At 38.3% G+C, this 23,947-nt stretch overlaps 1 protein-coding gene across 1 annotated transcript in view; it reads right to left on the bottom strand.

Annotated features, from left to right (window-relative positions):
- CEP112 (centrosomal protein 112) overlaps positions 1-23,947 on the bottom strand; it is a 567,381-nt gene that overhangs the window by 274,078 nt on the left and 269,356 nt on the right. The window contains exon 21 of the mRNA XM_017855828.1: positions 4,348-4,530. Coding sequence (XP_017711317.1) covers positions 4,348-4,530 — 183 coding nt within the window. The remainder of the gene's footprint in view (positions 1-4,347; positions 4,531-23,947) is intronic.

Here is a 23,947-nt window from a genome sequence, read left to right as displayed (position 1 = left end):
AAAAAAAGAATCTAAAGTTTCCCACCAGATTTTCTTTCCAACGTTTTAACATATGGAAAATACCATCAGTTATATTGGTCAATGTCCTTTAAATTAAGTCTAATGGCATAAATTTTTCTCAGAACTGAGAACTAGAAAAAAAAAAAGAACCGCTATGATTTTTTTCATTACATAATTAGAATTATACAATTCACCATGTTACCCTCTTTGCTGTGGCTTCCAGGCAAGTGCAGAGCTAAAATTTCCACTTAACTATAATATTTTTTCTTCAGTATAGATTTTCTAATGTGGTTAATATAATTTATTGCTGAATTCTTATTTTCATTTATTTTAAGTGTATGTTTATTATAAAATGCTGCTTTAGATCCTTTTGATAGTAGCTGGCATATAAAAAAAATTAAAATGTTTTCACTAGAAAAATGCTACCAAAGACCAAAAGCCATGTATAACGAGAATGTTCAGACTGTACATATTGTTACATTCATCTTCGAGTAATCTTTAAAGAATGATAGCCAGTGTTCAAGCCCCTGAATGCAGACACACACTCAGTTTATAAATTGAGATTTTTATCTTAGGCCCAAATTTGCAAATGCATGGAAAATCAGGTAATGCAATTGAGATACGATTTTTAAAATTAAAATTGTCCTGTCAATCTCTTTCTAGGAAAACTTTTTTCTAAGTAGAAGATAATTACTACAAATTCTGCATTTTGGAATCAGTGATAGGTTCAGCTCTTAATGTGAATCATATGCCAAAATCAAGATAATCTGCCCATTTATTATATAAAAATTGGTCATATTAGATTTATGATTCTCAGTGTAGGGAATTCAGAAAAGCATTTAGATGCCAATGTTTTGCAAGAGCCACTGTACTATCTGCAAATGCTAAATTCAATATATTTCTCAGATATGGCTGATGACCTTCTGCAAGGTTGCTGCATTTAATGTGCATGATACTGATGGTGATGCACAATGGTTGCTGGTTACCCCAGGTGCCTGAATGTCCCTACTGCAACAGGTCACATAGCCGTCCTAAGATGGCGACGCCACCTCCCGGGAGGATCACAAAGGTTCTATGCAACAACCTCTACAGGAGTCACAAACACCACTTACTGTGGCAACAAACGTAAAACATCAAACAATCTCTAAATGGTTCAGGGCCCTAAAAGGACAAGTAAGGGATCAAGGAACCTATGCTCTATTTTTCCTCTAATTCAACAGGATAAACTATAGAAATTATTTCATTATATTATAGTTCAAAAGCAAAATTAGAATTACATGTAGAACTTTCATGTTAGAAGAAGCTATTATATTTATAAATTTTCTTCATATTAAAATATGATTGAATCAATGAGATCATTCTCCAAACTAATTTCAGTAAGACAGACCTGGTAAATGAGAAATGTTTGACAGTGAGGTTATGAATTTCTACAAGTCTTGATTTCTACTAGTCTGAATGCTTTTTCTTAAATATACGACCTTAGATAGATACCATATTGAACATCTTGTATGATGGTGGTAAAATTTAGTGTGCACATTAGCAAATTTAAGTATCATAATATAATATATCCTGTCATTGAAAACCAAAGTACTATAACAAAAATATAATATACACATAAAATAATTAGCTAACTGAACCAAATAAAATGAGGAGACTAGTTCATTGTCCTTGGTGCATTTCTATATCTTACCATTGCTCTTCAACAGAAATTATTAGAATAACAATTAACCCATAATAATTATAAAACATATTCACCAAAAGGGAGTCCCTAGTTGGAATGATTCACCTTAAGATTGGTAACTATACTTTATAATAATGAATTTCTAATCAGCATACAATATACTACATATTTGGAAGAAGTCAAAAATAGATTTTAAGGAAACTGTACTCAGTTAAGAATCTGGTAGAAGGGAAGCAGCAAACAAAGCCATAGATTTCAAAATAGATATTTCACTGGTCCTCTTTTGGTTAAGTATTTCAAATAGTCCTTTTTACAAAATGGCCTCCATTGCTAAGCTAGAATAGCCACACATTAACTGAAAATCAAATCTCTCTGGAATTAAAATTTTAAAATTATACAATCTAATATTTAATATGTTTGTTCTGCATCAAACTATAACACAGTGATTTGAAAAGATCTTCTATTTTGAAAATTACATGCCTACTTTGTTTTCTTGAAATTTGTGAATGAATTTAGAACTTAAAAGGTATTATACATTACATTATTTAGACCACAACTATGAAGAGATAGATTTTGAAAATTTAAGACTTACCTGAAGGAAACTTTGAATTAATATCCTCAATAAATAATCAAAGATAAATACAAATTATGAGTATTTTGGTACACATGATACGATTTTTTAAAACATAGCTCATTGCTAAAAGTTTTAGAAATTGTATTCTCTAAGAACGACTAAGTACAACATACACAAAATTATTTTCCTTTTGAGCAAGAATGCATTTAGCCTGTTTCCATTGCTTACTGGCATTCCCTTGACAGCAATTCCAATTAGTAAAACGTTCCAAGAAAGACACGAAATAGGAGAAATATAATCTTAAACTACAGCATTTGAGGAGGTCATATAGTCCTCATACTTAATGTTTCAACAGGAAGAAATTCAATTAATAGCCTCATTGTACTATCCCTGTGGCTTTATTATACGTAATAGTACTAAAATTTCCCCTTTGTTATGATTGGATGAACCGCACCCTATATGGCAGATACGACTCATGCAAAATCACAAAGGTTCCCTCTAAATTTGGCCTCCACTTGTATCGGCTTCCCATAACAGCCCCCAAATAATAGGAAGTTATGTAAATTAGTGTATTTTATTTTATCCATTATACAATTATACCATGCAAACAAATCCTACACTGACTCAGAACCCATATCTCTTGCCATGGGAAAACAATGGTAAGGTTTAACATCATGTTTGAAAGAGAATTCAAACTAGAAAATATTCCTAATAAATTGAGTCAAAACGCCAGCATATATTTCATAAAGGCTCTAATGAGGTTGGTGGCAAAATATAATACACGATGATTTAACAGGAACCACCTGACTATTCTGGTACCATAGGCACTACAATGACTATCTTTTTGGGTAGCAAACCACCGTAAAACAAGTTGAAAATAATTGTACTGTAAATGTATATCATTGACAACAAAACCTATGCTGAGTATATTCATATTGCATCAGTTATTCTCTGAAGATAGAAGACAACTCAAGGTCAAGTGAAAAATAACCAATAACTCCTATTCTTTGCCTTACCACCTCCCGTTGTCCACTCAAAAAAATTAACATCTCACTTAATTAGTAGTGTGTTTATGTTTAGATAATTATAAAATTGTTGAAAGACATAATATAACAGAAGGTTTGTTTTGTTTGAAAATTATATTATTTGGGGAGGAAGGATAACTAGAGGAAGAAGCTTGTGTGGTGTGGTTAGCATGGTTAGATTTCAATGGGAAAAGGGGTATTTAGACCTAGTATACAATATGTTTTATTAGAAAAGAACATTATCTTTTTATTGTTATCAATTGCTCTTAAATTTTTCTTTAATACAATTTCACAGCAATCTCAAGAGGATACACTAAAGGCCCTTGATTATATATATTCTAAAGAATGTATTGTATCACAAAGATACACATCCAATAAGATTTCTTTTTTCATCTGAAATTTATAAAGATAATTTTCCATGCTGACAGTGCACATTTCATCCACAAGTTTGAGGAGTCAAATGCTACCACAGCTGGGGGTTATTCTGCCAAATGGCTTCCAACAGGGACTACAGAGATGTGGGCTAGGAGGCATGTGTGTGTGCAGGAAAAAGCAACAGACCTGATGGGAAATAGCCCTTCTCTGGAGTCATTTTTATCAATTACCATCTGAGTGATCTAATCAAATACAGTCTAATGAAAACAGCAACACTAGGAAGGAAAAGCAAATATTAAAACAGCTGCTTGATTACCTACAGAGATTAAAACAAAAAGCAAGGAGTGAGGCTGATATATTTCATAGGGATTTGCTAAGGCTGAAGGGAGGGGTAAGGGGCAGATACCTTAAAAAAATCCATCATGAAAGGAACTGAGACAAGATTATAAAAAAGGGGGCCAAGTTATAGCGCGCCATGGGATTTTTAATCTGGCTACCTGTGGTTTCTGTAGTTAAGGCTTTATTCATCCCAAAACGGGGGGGGGGGGGGAGAAAACAAAAAAAATCACATTTATATGTCAGTTTTGCAAATGATCAAACAGCGTGCATCAACAAGAATAAGAAGAAAACATTAAACGCTGATGACTTTTTAAAAACAGATACCCGTTTTATCAAATATTATTGATAATTACCTGTGCATCTCGTTTCTTGAACTCCTGAATTTGATCTTCGTGCTCCATATTGGCAGCGCGAAGCTGTTTTTCCAGGTTTTCAATTTCCCGTTCATGGTCTCGGACTAGGCTATCCTTCTCTGCGTTATGCTGCTGTAATAGGTGCGTCTTCTCCTGTTCATGCTCCAGCTTCAGCTCTACTATCTGATTGGACAATGAGGAGGACAGTTCATCAACAGAACATCCTTGTCGTCATGACAACTCATGTACAGCTTAATTTTTCTCTAATTTGTCCAAGTTGAAAATTTTTATTTTTGCATCATTATTACCTCACCCTTGAAATACTCTCATTTGTTGGGGTGGTGGTTATACAAACCTCCTAATATTCAAAATAGTTGGGCATATTCAGTAAATCCTTCTGCAATCTGTTGACACAAATGTCTGAACATTGAAAAAAATTATCTCGAATGCTAGTCACTTCCTCCCCAAGAATTCGGGTATCACTGATCAGCAATGGTTATAAATGGTTAATAGTCAGTACGCTTTGCTTTTTGTTTAAATATACACATGTAAAAAGCAGCAATTAAATCGATCAGTTTTCTTCATGATTTACAAATAAAAGATCGGAGCTAAATACGCATCTGGATTCTTGTATATACAGTTGTCTTTTAAAAAATAAAATGATAAATTTCAAAGCTCCATTATCTCGTTGTCAGCTACGGTATACCAACATAAACAGATGTTCTGTGTTCCAGAAGGGCACCTGCTGTGCTGCAAGCTTGCGCCATGATTTCATAAAGAGCATTCTATTCTCAGGATCCTTTCCCAGTCCACTCCACACTGGAGACTGTGACCTTGGCCAGTCTTAGCCTCTCCCTGCTAGACTGAATGGCAGCCCGAGACCAAGGGCCTGGTTGCCGCAGCTTTGATACTAATCCTCCCAGACTGTGCACAATGGCACCCTACCTGGCCTGCAAACTATAGCCAGCCAGGCTGTCTTTGAAGCAGGTGATGAATAGGGGACGGCAGGAAGCCAGCTTCCCCAGTGAACTCCAGGCCACACAGCTGCTAAAAACAGTCACTTGGATTTTTCTTCAGTTTTGGTGGATTTCAGGGGGAAAAACTGCTGTTATCTAGAATATGTTGTGTTATTTTCGGCGTGAGAATCCATCTTCAAAAAAGCTAACAGTAGGAGCCTGCTCCAAATCGATCTTGTTTCGTGCAATGAATCACCAGACTACCTTATCTTAAAGCTATAGCATTCATTTCTCCAGGCATGCACACTGCACTAAATTTCAGAAGTTTTCTTTTTTAAATTTGAAATTCTTATCTCCTTATGACAAATCAAGAATCAAAACACAAATGAAATTTGCTTTAAAACATGGGTTTCAAAATGTTTTCTTAATGTGATTAAAGAGGAGCTGGTACCATTCCTTCTGAAACTATTCCAAACAACAGAAAAAGTGGGACTCCTCCGTAATTCATTTTATGAGGCCAGCATCATCCTGATACCAAAACCTGGCAGAGACACAACAAAAAAAGAAAATTTCAGGCCATTACTCCTGATGAACATTGATGCAAAAATCCTCAATAAAATACTGGCAAACCAAATAGAGCAGCACATCAAAAAGCTTATCCACCACGATCAAGTCGGCTTCATCCCTGGGATGCAAGGCTAGTTCAACATACACAAATCAATAAACGTAATCCATCATATAAACAGAACCAATCACAAAATACACATGATTATCTCAATAGATGCAGAAAAGGTCTTTGATAAAATTCAACATCCCTTCATGCTACAAACTCTCAATAAACCAGGTATTGATGGAATGTATCTCAAAATAGTAAGAGCTATTTATGACAAACCCGCAGCCAATATCATACTGAATGGGCAAAAGCTGGAAGCATTCCCTCTGAAAACCAGAACAAGACTTTCACTACTCCTATTCAATATAGTATTGGAAGTTCTGGCCAGGGCAATCAGGCAAGAGAAAGAAATAAAGGGATTCAAATAGAAAGAGAGGAAGTCAAATTATCTCTGTTTGCAGATGACATGACTGTATATTTGGAAAACCCCATCGTCTCAGTCCAAAATCTCCTTAAGTTGATAAACAACTTCAGCAAAGCCTCAGCATACAAAATCAATATGCAAAACTCACAAGCATTCCTATTCACCAATAACAGACAAACAGAGAGCCAAATCATTAGTGAACTCCCATTCACAATTTCAACAAAGAGAATAAAATACCTAGGAATACAATTTACAAGGAATATGAAGGACCTCTTCAAGGAGAACTACAAACCACTGCTCAAGGAAATAAGAGAGAACACAAATAAATGGAAAAACATTCCATGCTCATGGATAGGAAGAATCAATATTGTGAAAATGGCCATACTGCCCAAAGTAATTTGTAGATTCAATGCTATCGCCATCAGGCTACCACAGACTTTCTGCACAGAATTGGAAAAAAACTACTTTAAAGTTCACGTGGAACCAAAAAAGAGCCCACATTGCCAAGACAATCNAAAAAAAAAAAAAAAAAAAAAAAACAAAAAAAAAAAAAAAAAAAAAAAAAAAAAAAAAAAAAAAAAAAAAAAAAAAAAAAAAAAAAACAAAGCTGGAAGCATCATGCTACCTGACTTCAAACTATACTACAAGGCTACAGTAACCAGAACAGCAAGGTACTGGTACCAAAACAGATATATAGACCAATGGAACAGAACAGAGGCCTCAGAAATAATGCCACACATCTACAACCATCTAATCTTTGACAAACCTGACAAAAACAAGCAATGGGGAAAGGATTCCCTATTTAATAAACAATGCTGGGAAAACTGGCTAGCCATATGCAGAAAAATGAAACTGGACCCCTTCCTTATACCTTATACAAAATTAACTCAAGATGGATTAAAGACTTAAACGTAAGACCTAAAACCATAAAAATCCTAGAAGAAAACCTAGGCAATACCATTCAGGACAGAGGCATGGGCAAAGACTTCATGACTAAAACAACAAAAGCAACGGCAACAAAAGTCAAAATTGATAAACAGGATCTAATTAAACTAAAGAGCTTCCACGCAGCAAAAGAAACTATCATCAGAGTGAACAGGCAACATACAGAATGGGAGAAAAGTTTTGCAATCTATCCATCTGACAAAGAGTTAATATCCAGAATCTACAAAGAACTTAGACAAATTTACAAGAAAAAAAAACTCCATTAAATAGTGGATGAAGGATATGAACAGTCACTTCTCAAAAGAATACATGTATGCAGACAACAAACATATGAAAAAAAGCTCATGATCACTAGTCATTAGAGAAATGCAATCAAAACCACAATGAGATACCATCTCACGCCAGTTAGAATGGCGATCAGAAAAAGTTAGGAAACAACAGATGCGCTGGACAGGATGTGGAGAAACAGGAACACTTTTACACTGTTGGTGGGAATGTAAATTAGTTCAACCATTGTGGAAGACAGTGTGGCAATTCCTCAAAGATCTAGAACCAGAAATACCATTTGACCTACAATCTCATTACTTGGCATATACCCAAAGGATTTTAAATCATTCTACTATAAAGACACATGCATGGCTGGGTGTGGTGGCTCATGCCTGTAATCCTAGCACTTTGGGAGGCTGAGGCGGGCGGATCATGAGATCAGGAGATTGAGACCATCTGGCTAACATGGTGAAATCCCATCTCTACAAAAAATACAAAAACAAAAACAAAATTAGCCGGGCGTAGTGGTGGGTGTCTGTAGTCCCAGCTACTCAGGAGGCTTGGGCGGGAGAATGGCGTGAACCCGGGATGGGGAGCTTGCAGTGAGCCGAGATTGTGCCACTGCACTCCAGCCTGGATGACAGAGCGAGACTCCATCTCAAAAAAAAAAAAGACACATGCACATGTATGTTTATTGCAGCACTATTCACAATAGCAAAGACTTGGAACTAACTCAAATGCCCACCAATGATAGACTAGATAAAGAAAATGTGGCACATATACTCCATAGTATGCAGCCATAAAAAATGATGAGTTCATGTCCTTTGCACAAACATGGATGAAGCTGGAAACCATCATTCTCAGCAAATTAACACAGGAACAGAAACCCAAACACCCCATGTCCTCACTCATAAGTGGGAGCTGAACAACGAGAACACACGGACACAGGGAGGGGAACATCACACACCGGGGCCTGTCGGGGGGTCGGGGGCTAGGGAAGGGATTGCATTAGGAGAAATATCTAATGTAGGTGACGGGTTGATGGGTGCAGCAAACCACCATGGCACGTGTATACCTATGTAACAAACCTGCACATTCTACACACGTATCCCAGAACTTAAAGTATAATAAAAAAAAAAAGAGTTGGAAAATCAACAATATATTTCTAACCATAAATGTATTGTTATTTAGAAGAAGAAAAGTATGCAAACTCTTGAACATATACACTTACAAGAATAAAATAATGTATGAATAATAAGGCAAAATGTATTTTGCATCTCAGAACAGTGAAGTGTTATAGTGATTTATATTTATTTAAAATTTAGGGGTTTTCCCCATATTATTCTACTATTGGCAATATTCAGAAAAAATAGTATAAACATTTTCTCCTAATAGATACTACACCGAGTAAGAAAGTTTTCTTTATTTAAAATGAATGTATATACTTTGTTCTGTGTCTCACACAACTATGTTAATCCTAACAAAAGAGATATTTCAAATTGTATTGCTGTTATGACATTTTGCTCAGGAAGCTGAGTGAATGAATTACTGAGCTGGAATATTTTTAGTTCTTGGACATGTTATTTCTACTCAGTGTTACACTACCAAGGATCATTATAATAAAATTATACACTTGAATCAAAATCATTTAAGTATGTAACACACTGAAGGGAAATGGGAGGTAGAAAGTTCTACTGAGATCTTCTTGAAAGCCTCAGAAATATTGGAAGAAGGAATGTGACTTAAAACTGATTAAAAGCAAAATATTTTACAATATTCTAGAATGAGAAAAGTAACCAAATGAGCTATAATTGGGGCAAAAGAATTGCAGAATTTTCTCCCAACAGAAAACACATGACTAGAACTAGCTGTGAGACCGTTAGTAATGATACCTCCTTGTTCTCGTCTCTAGTAGTAATGCACTTTCACAGTAACTTTCTAAACAGAAATATATGAAGTTTCTTATAGACTCATGAATGATCATGCCCATGTTCAAATTTCACTTTACTCATTTTTAAAAATCAGGAAAAAAATGAAATAGTGATCATGACATTTCAAGCCTAAACATAAATAGTCACAAATGATTATTAGTTTGATATTTTGCCAGGGCCTGTTGCTCAGTGATTCTACTTAATGAACAAATCTCAAGGTTGCCAAAGCCTTTTACATATCATTCACTTTTACCTCTCCTGCTTGAGTGGAGAATAATTTTCCATTTAAAGTGCAATAGCTCAGGCTTCTCTGCTAAGTCCAACACTATGTGGCTAACTTCTGGATGTCATGAGCCCTTTCTGGTCTTTTCCTAGGCTTCTGCACTGTCAGTATCTTCTGGTAGGGGTGTCTTCTCCAGATAAATGGTAGAGTCCAGAGGAGAAACCCTAATGTTGGGGGAATATCTTGACGATGCTATTCGTAACTGCAAAGGACATCTTCAAGGTAGATCTGTAAATAAAAAGTTTTACTGGTGCCTAACCCCATCCGTGTAAATAAATGTTAAAAGAGTCATTTGGACTTTCCATTTGTCCTTTACTTGTGGACATATCTCAAAGGTAAACACAAAATAGCACATCTTCTTCGTGGTGGACTAGTAGATACTTTGGTTGACCAACAGTAACGTCTAACGGAGTTAATGATGACCAGGAAGTGGTAAATTCTGGACATTTTAGAGGACATAAGAGCAGTCAGAACCCACAAAATGAGTATTAAATGGTTAATAAGCCTTCTAAATTAAGGGGTGTGGGGTGTCCAGACCCATAATACATGCTACAAGGGAGAACTGGAGGCATCATGATCAAGGACCCTGCTTAATTAAGGCTGGTTAAGGAGTTCCCTATAATAAAAGAGGGAAGGCTTCAAGTTCCACAATCCAAAAGCACTGAGCTATGAGACAGATAACAACACCGGGTATGTGCCCACCGTAAACATATTAAAGCAGACTGGCATGTCTTCCAGGGACAATGGTAGTGTCAGCCCTCACTTGCAAGCACCTGGTGGTAACTGATAGTCCTCTGAGACACTAGGGTTGACAGCTTGTGGTTGGGGTTCATTGCCTAGAAAATACTGGGTTGACTTGTAGGAAATTGTCATTTTTGTAGGTCAAAACAGAAGATGAAAAAGGGGCCGGATGCAGTGGTTTACACCTGTAATCCCAGCACTTTGGGAGGCTGAGGTGGGCAGATCATCTGAGGTCAGAAGTCTGAGACCAGCCTGGACAACATGGAGAAACCCTGTCTCTACTACAAATACAAAATTAGCCGGGCATGGTGGCACATGCCTGCAATCCCAGCTACTCTGGAGGCTGAAGTAGGAGAACCACTTGAACCCGGGAGGTGGAGGTTGCAGTGAGCCGAGATTGCGCCATTGCACTCCAGCCTGGGCAACAAGAGTAAAACTCTGTCTCAAAAAAAAAGAAAAAGAAGAAGGGTCCTGCTCCACCCACTATGCTACTCCATAACACATGCTGAACTTGAAATTCAAGAGTAAAGTTTTCCAGTTTTGAAGTCCCTAAAAGCATCAGCCTCCATTTCAGAACAGACGAAATCCTTCTACAGCTTGATGATGATGTCTTCATTCCAATTGAACTTTCATGTAAGCGCCTAAGGGCAAGAGCACATTCTAGGTCCCAAGAAAGACCAAGATGGAGCCACTGGACATCCAAGTCCCGAGTGATCTTGGGATATATATTTTAAGTCCTGGTAACTGTTTTACAGTGAAATTAGTGCTAGCAAATATGGCCTGAACCACTTTTAATAATCATTTAAAGAAACAGAAAAGGAAATGGAAAAAGTCATTTCTTCTCAATATACAATATGTAGAAGACTAATACATCCCAATAACATAACTTAATGTGAGGAACACCAGTGCTAGAAGCATAAATTATAGAAGGATGCACCACAACACATTGAAAAGGGGAAATGATGGTATAAAATACTAACCAAAATAATCTTGAAAGTAATCAAATTACAAACTCTATATTCTACATAGCCCTTGTGTGAAAATGGGCTAAAACTAGAGAAAGTAGGGAGAGTGGTTCTCCATATTCTCTGGCTAGAAAAGGAGGAAGAGAGGCAGTCACAGTTAGATGCCCTGGGGTTATATCTGTCCTACAACTCAACAATAATTGCTCTCCCTTAAGTGAATAGAAATATGGAAGTTTAAGAATTTGGAGGGACTTAGAGGTTAGCTAGTACAATGTTAATCTTAATCTAAAAACCTTCCCTATAAAACCATGATGGTTGGTCATTCAGCTGCTGCTGGAATGACTTTACCAACAGGAGAATAACTGTATTCCAAGAGAAACTGATGCCTCATACTGAACATACTTGGCACTGAAACTTCTGGGTAAAGATAATAGGGAAAACTGAAAATTGTGAAAAGAACAAAAACAAATGTTTAATATAGAACATGAGAACGTTCACTGGCAGTGAACAAACGAGGAAAGAAGAATAATAACTTGGCCACAAATTTCAAAAGGAGGTAGTTAAGGAAAGAAAGAGAAGATTCTGACATGGTTTCATGAGACATACTCTTTTGTCCCTATACCCTAGAAGTAGAACTGGTAAGTTGAAATTACGCTGAGGATTATTTTCCAGTATCCCAGTTTTAGAGAAAAATGAACTGAAGATGTATCATTCAGTTGATATTTTCCCTCTTCTGCCTGGGGGGAAGATAAAGAGGACAATTTCAATGGAGTAAAAATGGCTACTGCAGAGAGATAAAGTTAGGAAAGCAGGACACTTGGGCTGATTCTCTCTGACAGAACATAAGATTTAGAGTTCACATAAAGAATAAAACACTCTCTAATACATAGAAAAACCCCAGTGTAAGACATTAATAAATTGTTAAAAGACAGAGCCAGTATCAGTTTCTCTAACAGAAGTTGTTCAGAACTGCAACTAAGCTCTTTTTCTCCATCCGTATCACGATCTCATAAAAAAAGTAAATGCAATGAAATACCTGTGCCTTCATACTGAAATTCAGAGGAGGACAGACAGGCTGAAAAGTAGTCAAAGATAATTCATGAATATTATATCAGTCCGTTTAACAGATTTGGACACAGGTGCCCACGTTAAGCCCAAGCAAGATGAGGGAGAAAAGTATGAAAACTAGAGAAACATCAATTACATTAGGAGAAAGGTGAACTTAGCAACAAAGAAGAGGAAAAGAAGAAAGTAAGGAAGAGGCCCATCATTAAAAACCAGAAACAATTATAAGAGAACTTAATAAGAACATGAGTGTAATGAAAGAATAATGCAAGGATAACAAGATAAAACAACAGAATTAACTAAGGACCCAAATAACTCCATCACAAAATTGATTTTAAATCAGAAACAATGAGCTGAATAAACATGGTGAAAAATCAAATCGCTGACATAGATAAAGGCTTGAAGTAATCATAATAAAGGTCCAGGAAAAAGACAAAGAGAAGCTAAAGTAGAAAGAAAACGTGAAAAGAAAATCCATGTAAACACAGACTATGGTATCCGAAAATTTCCCTAAAATGAATGAAGAGATGAATGTGTATATCAAAAAGACATACTGTAGACCAAGAAAAACAGATTCCAATTGAGGAAAAGAAACATGAAAAAAACTCAAGGACTATAGTCCCCAAACCACTCTTGAAAAAAAAAAACAAAAAACTTGGGGATAAATTTCAAGCAAGAGATGACGAGAGAAGCTGTTTTAAGACCAATGTTTGCACCAAAAGGCAATGGATGATGTGTACAAAGTGTCAAGGGAAAAAAGAATGATCAAAAAATTTTATGCCCAGCTAAGATATCCTTCACAAATTAAGAGAACACATAGTGATGCTCAAGCATGCAAAAACGCAGTGAATACAACTCTAAGCCCTTCTTGGAAAAGCTACTTGATGAAATCTCAGTAAGTCAATAAGAGACCAAAATAAGAACTCAGGTATGAAGCTGTGCAAAAATCCTGGTGGTGAGCACATAATTGATTTAAATAAAAAGCTAAGTTTATGTAACTGTGAGAATTATGGTTATGAAACAAAATACAGATGTTATAAACTTCAACAATGTATGAATAATACTATGGTTGACAAAATAGACTGATATAAGTAGGTGGAAGGAAGTACAGGCAGTTTAATTTTTCTCTAATAAGGAGTAACTAATGCCTTCAAAACTGAACCACAAAATTTAAAATTACTCTAACTTGAAGGTATTTTAATTTCTAACATTCTAAGAAATAATCTCTTACGCAGTTAAAAAAATGTTTTTCTAAATTTTAGAAATCTTTCCATTTCCACTGGGCACAGTGGCTCACTCCGTTATCTCGGCACTTTGGGAGGCCAAGGTGAGATGATCACTTGAGCCCAGGAGTTTGAGACCAGTCTAGGCAATGTACCAAGACCCTATCTCTATAAAAAATAAATAAAAAAGAAAAAATGAGAGAAATCTTTCCATTTCCCTTGTTTCTTCAAATAATTTCACATGTAATTTAATATTTTAATTAAAAGTGGCAAACGTAACATGGTCCTGTTTCTAGAAAATTGTTTTTGTCTATATATCTACTTTTCTTCTATTTATCAGTCTCTCATAGAAATTTCTAGAATAATGCTCACCTAAGATTAATAGCAGTTGCTTCTGGAAGGTAAGATTTGGGTAAAATTTTTGCTCTCTTCTTTGTGTGCAGGACCACATCAAATGTCAGCAGCTCCCTTTGGGGGCGATATTTACTTCTGGTGGCAGTACAAGACTCTTAAACAAGGGATGTGGTCTCTCTTATGACAAATGGGTTCTGGGTCTGTGAACCAACTCAGATCTGGGAAACTTGGTAGAGGACTATGATTTTTCCACCCTAAGTGGAAAACTGTTTCAATTTCACTCACCAGTTCTGGACGTTTTTCTTGATGTTGTACAAGCCAAGTAGTATTCTCACTGGCTCTCTATCTTATCTCTCAGAACACAGCTCATTATCACCACAGATCCCTGCAGGGCAAGACACCTGAAGGGCCTGTCTAGCCTTACTGTCCAGTACAGTAATCACATCTACCTTTCATCTGACATCCAAGTGCCCCACATAGTGCCTGCCAATTTGGAACCCAACTTTCCTCCCAACTTTCCTGTTGGAAGTCAGCAGCTCAGTTCCATAGCGCATCTCCTACCGTCAGCCCCGGAACACATAGGAAACCACCGTGGAGCTGGCTCAGTGCTATCAGTGCCCCTCCCACCAGTGCGCCTTAGCACCCTAGTAAAGGCCATATCCTCTAGGCCCTCTCATGCACTGGCTTCTGTAGCCTAAAGCAACAAAACCACTCTCATATTCTCGCTTTTCTGACACTTTGACCCTTCCCCCATAGCAAGCCAAGGCAGTTCTGTCGTGACTGAAGTAGCAGGGAAGTAAGTAGCAGAAAAGACTACTGCCTAGTAAAAATCACAAACAATTATCAACATGCCACATTTAACAAATAAAGATGAAGGACAGTTCAAACACTGTAAACTCTATCCAAAATTATATTGACCATCAGATTAACTGTTCAAGGGACACATTGCTTTAAAGCGTTGGCATTAATAGACAGAGACTTTTCTACAGGGCTTGCCAGGTAACACTTTCCTCTCATGTTCTCCTCAAGGGCTCTCTGTAGAAAACCTTTGCTTCTTGGTTGTAAAATTTAGTACTAGTTTTAATAGGTTGGTGCAAAAGTAACTGTAGAAGTAATTGTTGTGTTTGCCATTACTTTCATGGCAAAACCCGCAATTACTTTTGCACCAACCTAATATATAGGTCATTAGACTCATGATGTTAAGATGCATACTAAGAAATAGGCAACAGGTACATCATACTAAGAAATAGGCAACAGGTACATCAGGCCCTGGTATTTTTCATGTAATGAGATATATATTTAACATCATCAGGTTATGTCTGAACAATTTGCATCTGCAAAATTGCACACTTGAAATGTCAAAATAAGTTGCTAAATTTGTTAGGGCTGCAGACATTTTGTGCTAATGGGGCAGAGTCTACCGTAAAGGCAGTAGTTTCACTAGACTGATTTCATATCCTCACTAAAAGATGTTGGAATCTTTCTTTCTAGTCGCAGTTATATGATACAAAACGTGCTACTGGATACTTCACTATACGAGAAAGACTCCCTTAAAGACACACCTAAGGACATATACAATCTTCTCTGAGTCTCTGGAGTCAGAGTAAAAATACATTTTAGCACAGAAAATACTACAATCTGGTCTGACTTTCTGAACACTTTAATAGAAATAGGCACAAAAAAATTGTAAAAAGCAGGCAGTGTGTCAAGAACAGAAATAGAATGTGTCATTTGGGGATGGCCATGTGGCTCCCAGATTAGATATTTGCTACAACAAAAAGGGCCATCCATGAAATCTGTCAATCAACAGTTGAGTTTAGGTATGGAAGTTCTCCTTATTTAAAAGTTTAATGTTGCTGTGATAACCGCTGTTAGAGATGGCACCAGGCCCTGCCAGCATACACTGCTTCTTCATTCCTTTTCCTCTCCAGCCAACCATCAACAGCCAGGACTACTACCTGCTGAAGCTCCCGAAGCTCATGATACAGGGAAAGCAGAAGGCTGGAAGCACAGCTGTGATTAGCAAGCTGATTGATGAAGCAAGGCTGGAAGCAGGCGCTATCTCCTGCAGTTATCTTCCCATTTAACACTTCAAAACACTTCTCTGGCACCTGTAGGTGATGAGTGACAATCACCCTGAGCTTTTAAAACTTTTGAAAATGAGCTATTACTTTCTGTGTTTTTATCTGCCAGATCTCAGTTGAAACTCAGGAAGAACCCAGAGAGTCAAATGCTTCAAAAGGAGTTTTTGTTTTCATGGTTTAATAATGGACAACTTAAGCCACACAAATTGAGAAAATTAACTAAATTTAATTAACATTAATTAACTAATTAACTAAATTAATGAACTCCATATAGATGGAGTTCAAAATTTTTAGGAAAAAAAGTCTTAACTGTATATTTTAATTCATTTTGCTTTATGTGTTTCTCTAAAACACATTCAGTTCTCGATGAAATGTCCATGTACTAATCTAGTATGTCACTGCTTTTGAATGAACATGAAATATAAAAATCATGTAAGTTTGCCAGTTAGAGTTCATAATTTAGAAGGACGAATAGGTCAACCGGGTTATAAACTCCTCCAATATATAGCACTATGTCTTTACTTTCTTTTTACCTTCCTTATCTTGCCTACCACAATGCTTTGTAAATTATTCATCATTTTGAATGAAACAAGGTAGCATTCGAAAAACAGAATTACAAGTAGGCAGAGACAACTGCTTCATCTTCCCCATCACCAAATTGGCTGGTCCACTGGCAAAGACCCTGCCTTACCTATGGATTGGACGCATGGCTGGCCTTGCAGCTACCTAAGGCGAGTTCCTTCATCTGTACGCTGGATTCCATCCTTTCTTGCCAAATGAAGCATGTTGCTCTTGAAATTATCCCACCACTCTCTGCATCATCAATATTTCCTTCTCCAGTGGATCAGTCTCATCAACAAGCAAACATGTCTTTAGTGTATCTCATTTTTAAAAAACTTTCCCTTGACCCCATAGGTCCCTCTAGATACCACCCATTTCTCTGCTCCCTTTTCTTTCAGAATTCCTCAAAATGGCTGCTCACAACCCATTATCTGTCCACCCACATAATTCAGGCTTTGGTTCCCACATTCTGCTGAAACCAGTGCTGTTGAGGTGGCTGAAGACCTCGCCATCCAGCGGTCAGTTCTCAGTCCCCATCTAACTTCCCTTCTTGGCAACACCTGAAACAAGTGGTTACTCACTTCCTCCTTCCTGAAACACTGCACACGGCTTATGGGAAATCCCACCTTCTTAGACTTTCCTTTTACCTCACTGGTTGCTCCTTCTCAGTCTCTTTTGCTGCTTCCTCCACCTCTTCCTCATATGTAAGTGTTGGCAGCCCCTAGACTCAGTCCTAGAAGTTCCTTTCTTTTCTCTCTACTCATGGCTCAGTGTCTGTCACCACCATCCACCTGGCTGCTCAGCTGGAAAACTTTTAGGTCACATTTTAGCCCCCTCTTTACCTTGCGTTCTATTTCACATCCATTGACAAGTCCTGCCGGCAAAACAGATCCCAAATCTGACGACTTGCCATCTCCCCCACCATTCCCACCCTAGTCCCAGCCCGGGTAACCTCTAACCAGCCCACTGCAATCATCCTCTAACTAGGTCCCCTGCTTCCTCTCCTGCCTCCATCATAATTGAAGCGCCACACAGCAGCTGGAGAGATCTTTCAAAAATGCAAACCAGGCCAGGTGCAGTGACTCACGCCTATAATCCCAGCACTTTGGAAGGCCGAGGTAGGTGGATCATGAGGTCAGGAGTTTGAGACCAGCCTGGCCAACATAGTGAAACCCTGTCTCTACTAAAAATACAATAAAAAATTAGCCGGACGTGGTGGCAGGCACCTGTAGTCTCAGCTACTTGGGAGGCTGAGGCAAGAGAATCACTTTAACCCAGGAGGTGGAGGCTGCAGCAAGCTGAGATCATGCCACTGCACTCCAGCCTGGGTGACAGAGTGAGACTCCACCTCAAAAAAAAAAAAAAAAAAAATGCAAACCAGATCTTGCTCAAATGCTCCAATGGCTTCTCAACACACTCAGAATAAAATCCAATCTCCCACCACAATCCATAGGATGTGATAAAATCTACCCTGTACTGTACTTTGGCTCCTACCACTCTCTTCCAAGTTCACTCCATTCCAGCTACAAACTAACCCATCTCTCATGGCTGTTGCAACTGCTCTTCCCTCTGCCTGGAATGTTCTTTCCTTACCTCAGGTTTTTGTATGGTTTCCTCCTTTACTTCATCCAGGTCTTAATTTGAATATCATTTCAGTAGAGTCCTTCACTAACAATCTTAACTACAATAACACCTTGTATAAAATAATAACCATTTATAAAGTAGTCCTTTCACTCACACTTTAGCTTGATTTTTCTTCAAAACAGTTATTACCTCACCCTACCTTAAATTTTGTTTTGAAAAAGATGTGTGTGTGTGTGTGTGTGTGTGTGTGTGTGTGTGTGGTAGTGGTGGTGGTGGTTGGTAGTGATAGCGGGTAGTGGTAGTGTTTTTCTCCATCATAAGGGTAAAGACTCTATATTTTGTTCACTGTTATATCCTAAGCACTTGGAAGAGTGTTTAGTACAAAGTAGTCACTCAATAAACATGTGTTAAATAATGAATGATTGAAAAGGCATTAGTTCTACTTTATATTTTAAATGTACTTAAAGAAGATACTACTTTATATTTTAAATGTACTTAAATAATGAGTTAGTCCATATAACTATCCAGGAAAACTTTTTTTTTTTTTTTTTTGAATGGGGTCTTGCTTTGTCACCCAGGCTGGATAGAGTGCAGTGGTGCTATCAAAGCTCACTGTAACATTGAACTCCCAGGTTCAAACAACTCTGGAACCTTAGCCTCTAAAATAGCTTGGAACACAGGCGCAAACCACCATACCAGTCTATTTTTTTTTTTTTTTAATAGAGATGGGAGCCTCAATACATTATCCAGGCTGGTCTCTCACTCCTGTCTCCAAGCAATCCTCCCTCCTGGGCCTCCTGAGTTACTGGAAATATAGGCATGAGCCACTGCACCCAGCCTATCTTTGCTCTTTTAATATTCACTCTAGCTAAAGGTGCCACTTGTTTTAACCTAGATGAGAACAGCTTCAGGTCAAAAGAAAAAAAAAGGAGGAAGAGAAGGCTCTTCAAATGTCTTTCACTAAATATCAGCACCCATTCTATGACTCTAGGCTCCGACCACTGGACCTGGACACAGGGGCCCAGGTTCTGTTGCATCACTGCCTGGGCCTCTGAGTCTAGCAGCCTAATGGCTGGGAATCTGGTACTTTGCCATTTCCTGCAGGACCAATCTGTGACTTGTGGTGTAGCTGCTTTCCCTGAATTTGGTGCTTATTCAAATAAGTAATTTGAAAGGAAGCATCATTAGATCAAGGATTGCATTTGTCTCGATCACCACTGAGGACACCACAGGGGCTGATATGTAGTTGGGGTTCAAAAATTATTTATTATGAATCGGAAGAGGAACGTCAAGCAAAAAAAGACTTTCAAAAAGAGTATGATAAGGTGAGCAAGAATAAAACAAAGAGTAAGAGCAGCAGAGTGGACATACAATAAATCATATATATCTAGAAATCGATAAGTCATATGGAAATCCATTTTGAATGGATTTTAGGGAGCCCCACAAATCCACGGTCATTAACCTCATCTGGAACCTCAATACCGAAGAGAAAGTTTACGAAGTCTTTCTACTCGGATCAGTCTTGCTATCACCCAAATAATTTCAAACAATTCCCACTTTTATTTGCTCTCCTGTCCATGTAATTCCTCCAGTCTCAGCAAATGATCTTGCCGCCTATCTGACAAAGAAAAACCTCAGTAATAAGAAAGTCTTCATCTGCCTTTTGCAGATCCACAAACTTCTACACACCTGGCCTTCCCTTCTTTTCTCACCAGGCAGAGGAGAGAGACCTGGCCATCATCAGAGGCTAGCAGCTCCCTGCGTAATGCGGGTCCTGCCCAGTATCTCTACCTTCCTGGGAGCACATGCTAGTGAGTGTCTTCCTTCTTTCCTCCCTCTCTTCCTTTCCACCGTCTCCTTTTCCAGTGTAGACTAAATAGTTTCATTTAAAAGAAGCCTGGCCGGGTGCGGCGGCTCACTCCTGTAATCCTAGCACTTTGAGAGGCCAAGGCGGGCGGATTGCCTGAGCTCAGGAGTTCAAGACCAGTCTGGGCAACACGGTGAAACCCCATCTCTACTAAAATACAAAAAAAAAAAAAAAAAAAAATTAGCCAGGTGTGGTGGCATGCGCCTGTAGTCCCAGCTACTTGGGAGACTGAGGCAGGAGAATTGATTGAACCTGGGAGGCGGAGGTTGCAGTGAGCCAAGATTGCGCCACTGCACTCCAGCCTGGGCGACAGAGCAAGACTTTGTCTCAAAACTAAATAAATAAATAAAAATTTAAAAAGCCTAAGCTTGAAGGTTATACCACCTAGCTAATTAATGACTAGAATATTTACAAAGGACAAGGATTGGGAATCACGTGCTATCTGCTTTTTAAATATCCCAACTGACCTTCACTTAAAATTTCCTACTTGCTTATCTTGCATAATTTGTTTTGTCTTTGCTACTATCTTTGCTACCAAAATATTTTAAGTTTTAAATAATGGCGGCTTGTAAGAAGTTGGCCCTTCAGTGGTTTTTTGTTTTGTTTTGTTCTGTTTTATTTCTGTAATCATTGACAATAAGCACTTATTCTTTCTGGAGAAGCTGGCCACTTGTTTATCTGCTGAACTACATTTCTCCTTCAAGGCTTTGTAGTGGAAAGCAAAGATATAAAATACAAGATTAAAGAATGATATCATGGAGTTGCCAAAGAAATCTCTATAGTCCAGGAAGTCCTAGCATGCCTGCTTGGTTGTTTGTTTCCAACTTGAATGAGGTTTGTGAAAAGACAATTAGAATTGTCTTTTTGTTCCAATGGGTTATACAGGAAAGAAACAGGAAATCTTGATGAAAGCTTGGGCTTTACAGGATATTTGTGTGAGCATTTAGCCCATGTGTTTGATGTTTTTCTTTCCACATCTGCACACTTTATGCCTGGATTTTGGCTAAGATACTTTAAAATACTACTTTGCTGTTTTCACTTCATTACAGTTCCTGGCACGATGCTTTCTGTAAGAGAGGGGCTCAAAAATTAAAACTGGAGAAGGAAACTGAGGCCCAGAAGGCACAAGTCCATTCATTTCCTCTGAATGTCAGTCAGTTCCCTCATTATAAAACGTGAGGATTAGACCGGATAAATGCTTTTAAAACTTTTCCACCAAAGTACTCTTAGCAGCAGTGAAAATGAATAGGACCCCCCTGGGGGATGTGAGGGCAGAGCCTGAAGCAGCCTCTGCAAGCTGGAAGTTTCTTTGAAATGTCCTATTTTGTCTTAAAAATTCATGAGAACTTTGCATTTTACAAAACAGGAAAGTCTATGTTTGTTTTAATAGGAATGTTACCTCAATAGTAAAACTACGTTGCTTTCCCACAATCTAACTGAGTGAATGCAACACTCCAAGAAGCATGTACGCAGCCTCAGGAACCCCTAGCACTTGCTCACACTTCCCCTGGGATCACCTTACCTGAGTTGGAGAAGCGAGCACCCAGATGCTCGGCATCGAAATCCCCTCCTGATGTGAAATGCTATCATCATAACACTTACAATTTTACCTTTTAGAGAAAAAAACAAAACAACAGAAAAATGTTCACACTTCCATTTGAATGGCAACTGAGAAAGTAGGCAAGAGTCCTGACATGGGGAAATCCAGCCAGAGAGGTACCTAAGTGAATGAGTCAGCGGTGGAATGAGAGAAGTCGGTCTGTCAAGAGGGGCTGGGAACTAATCAGGCAGATGAACAGAAAGTCCCAGAATCTTGGTTCTGGAAGAGACCACTGCAGTAGGACAGCCCCCGGAAGGCACAGTACCCCTTCATAACACTCCAAAAATACACCGCAACCCACTCACACTGGAAACTTACTTTCTCACAAGAAAAACTGTTGCACATTTGAAGGAAGAGTTCTTCAGAAAAGAACTACCTTGAAACAATACAAAATATTCCTCACGGTACCATCTATATATGGGTTCAATTTCTGCCCCCTGGAACTCCGTGGGAGTGCATTTAGAGTGGGGTCAAGAGTAGGGCTCTATGAACTGTGTGGGACCCTGGGCCACTTCCTTAAATGGATACTTCAGTTTCTACAACTAGAAGATGAAAACGATAAACAGTGGTAGCTACCTCACAAGATGTCTGTGGGTTAGGTGCAGTGGCTCACACCTGTAATCCCAGCACTTTGGGAGGCAGAGGCGGGCAGATCACCTGACGTCAGGAGTTTGAGACCAGCCTAGCCGACATGGCGAAACCCCGTCTCTACTAAAAATACAAAAATTAGCCAGGAGGGGAAGCACACACCTGTAATCCAGCTACTTGGGAGGCTGAGGCAGGAGAATCGCTTGAACCTGGGTGGCAGAGGTTGCAGAGAGCCAAGATTGCACCACTGGCACTCCAGCCTGGGTGACAGAGCGGGACTCTGTCTAAAAAATTATATATATATATATATACATAAACTGTGAAAATGGGGAGTGGCTGAATATGTGTAAAGCATGCAGAGTAGTGCCTGGTCCAGGGTAGATCCTAATAACTGTGGGTTTTTAGGATTTTTATCACACAGACCAAGCCCAATGCTCCCTGAAATTCAGACCTTAAATTTACAGAGAGATATGCAATCCTCCCTTTAAATATCCCCTCTGACATAGTTCCAGACCTTTCTATATTCTGAAAACTCTTCTGTGAACATGTTCAAGTTTGTCAGTGGCCTGCTTAAAATGTGGTGACCAAAATCGACCTATTCCTTCTGTGACCTGAAACATAAACAATACCTGGGACCATATCTGCTGGCTCTCTTGTCCCCTGTGTCCCAGGCACCACATTCCCCTTATCTCTGTGGCTCTCTGTCTTCCTTCTACTTTTGCAACTGATTTTCTAAACCAAAGCATGGCATTTTATATTCAACCCCAATAAATGTAATCTTCTTAATTCCAGCCTGTTTAAAGCTGCAGAAAACTCGTTTTTTTTTATCCTGCATATTAACTATTCCTCAGAACTCTAAGCATTGGGAAACTTTAAACTTTTTTTTTTTTAATCCCTTATCATCCTCGACTGACTGAGAGACATAGAAATCTCACTTCAGGTTGACACTAATCATTCAGAGATGGCCCTTTGAACTATCACTTAACCACACAAAGGTACCAATATTCGAACCATATTTCCCCAAACTGCCTTCATGCAGACACCGCCAGATGGCTCCATGAAAGCCAGATATATTACATCTACTCCTATTTCCTTATCTACCAGCCTGGCTACCCTGTTCAAAGAAGGAAATGAGCTTAGTTTAATCGGCTTCATTCTTAGTGTACTCATGCTGGCTTGTAGAGCTCACTACCGTATGCCTATCGTTTGTCATGATAAACTTCCACAGGAAAAAATCCGAACAATTTGTGGTCAGGGGAAATACCGTTACAGTTAATAGAATATTCTGCTGGAAAAAAAAAAGCTAACTAAAAATGTTTGTATATTGTCACATCACTAAATATTCTCCTAAAATGTACTAGTTCATACTCCTCCCTTCATCTTTCCTTAGTGAACTGCCACCTGGGATCTTCGTTCTCAGCATTGATTCTAATGTATAGGCCTCTAGATATAGAAAGAATAAAAACAGGTGAAATCTGCAGTCACCTGAGGTACGCTTGTGTGTGTTTTTTACATTCCTGTTATATACTACATTTGTATCATCTCTTTT

Source organism: Rhinopithecus bieti, unplaced genomic scaffold (genome assembly GCF_001698545.2).
Source record: "Rhinopithecus bieti isolate Rb0 unplaced genomic scaffold, ASM169854v2 scaffold_39870, whole genome shotgun sequence".
Taxonomy (NCBI): Eukaryota; Metazoa; Chordata; class Mammalia; order Primates; family Cercopithecidae; genus Rhinopithecus; species Rhinopithecus bieti.
This window is presented reverse-complemented; position numbering and strand designations above follow the sequence as displayed.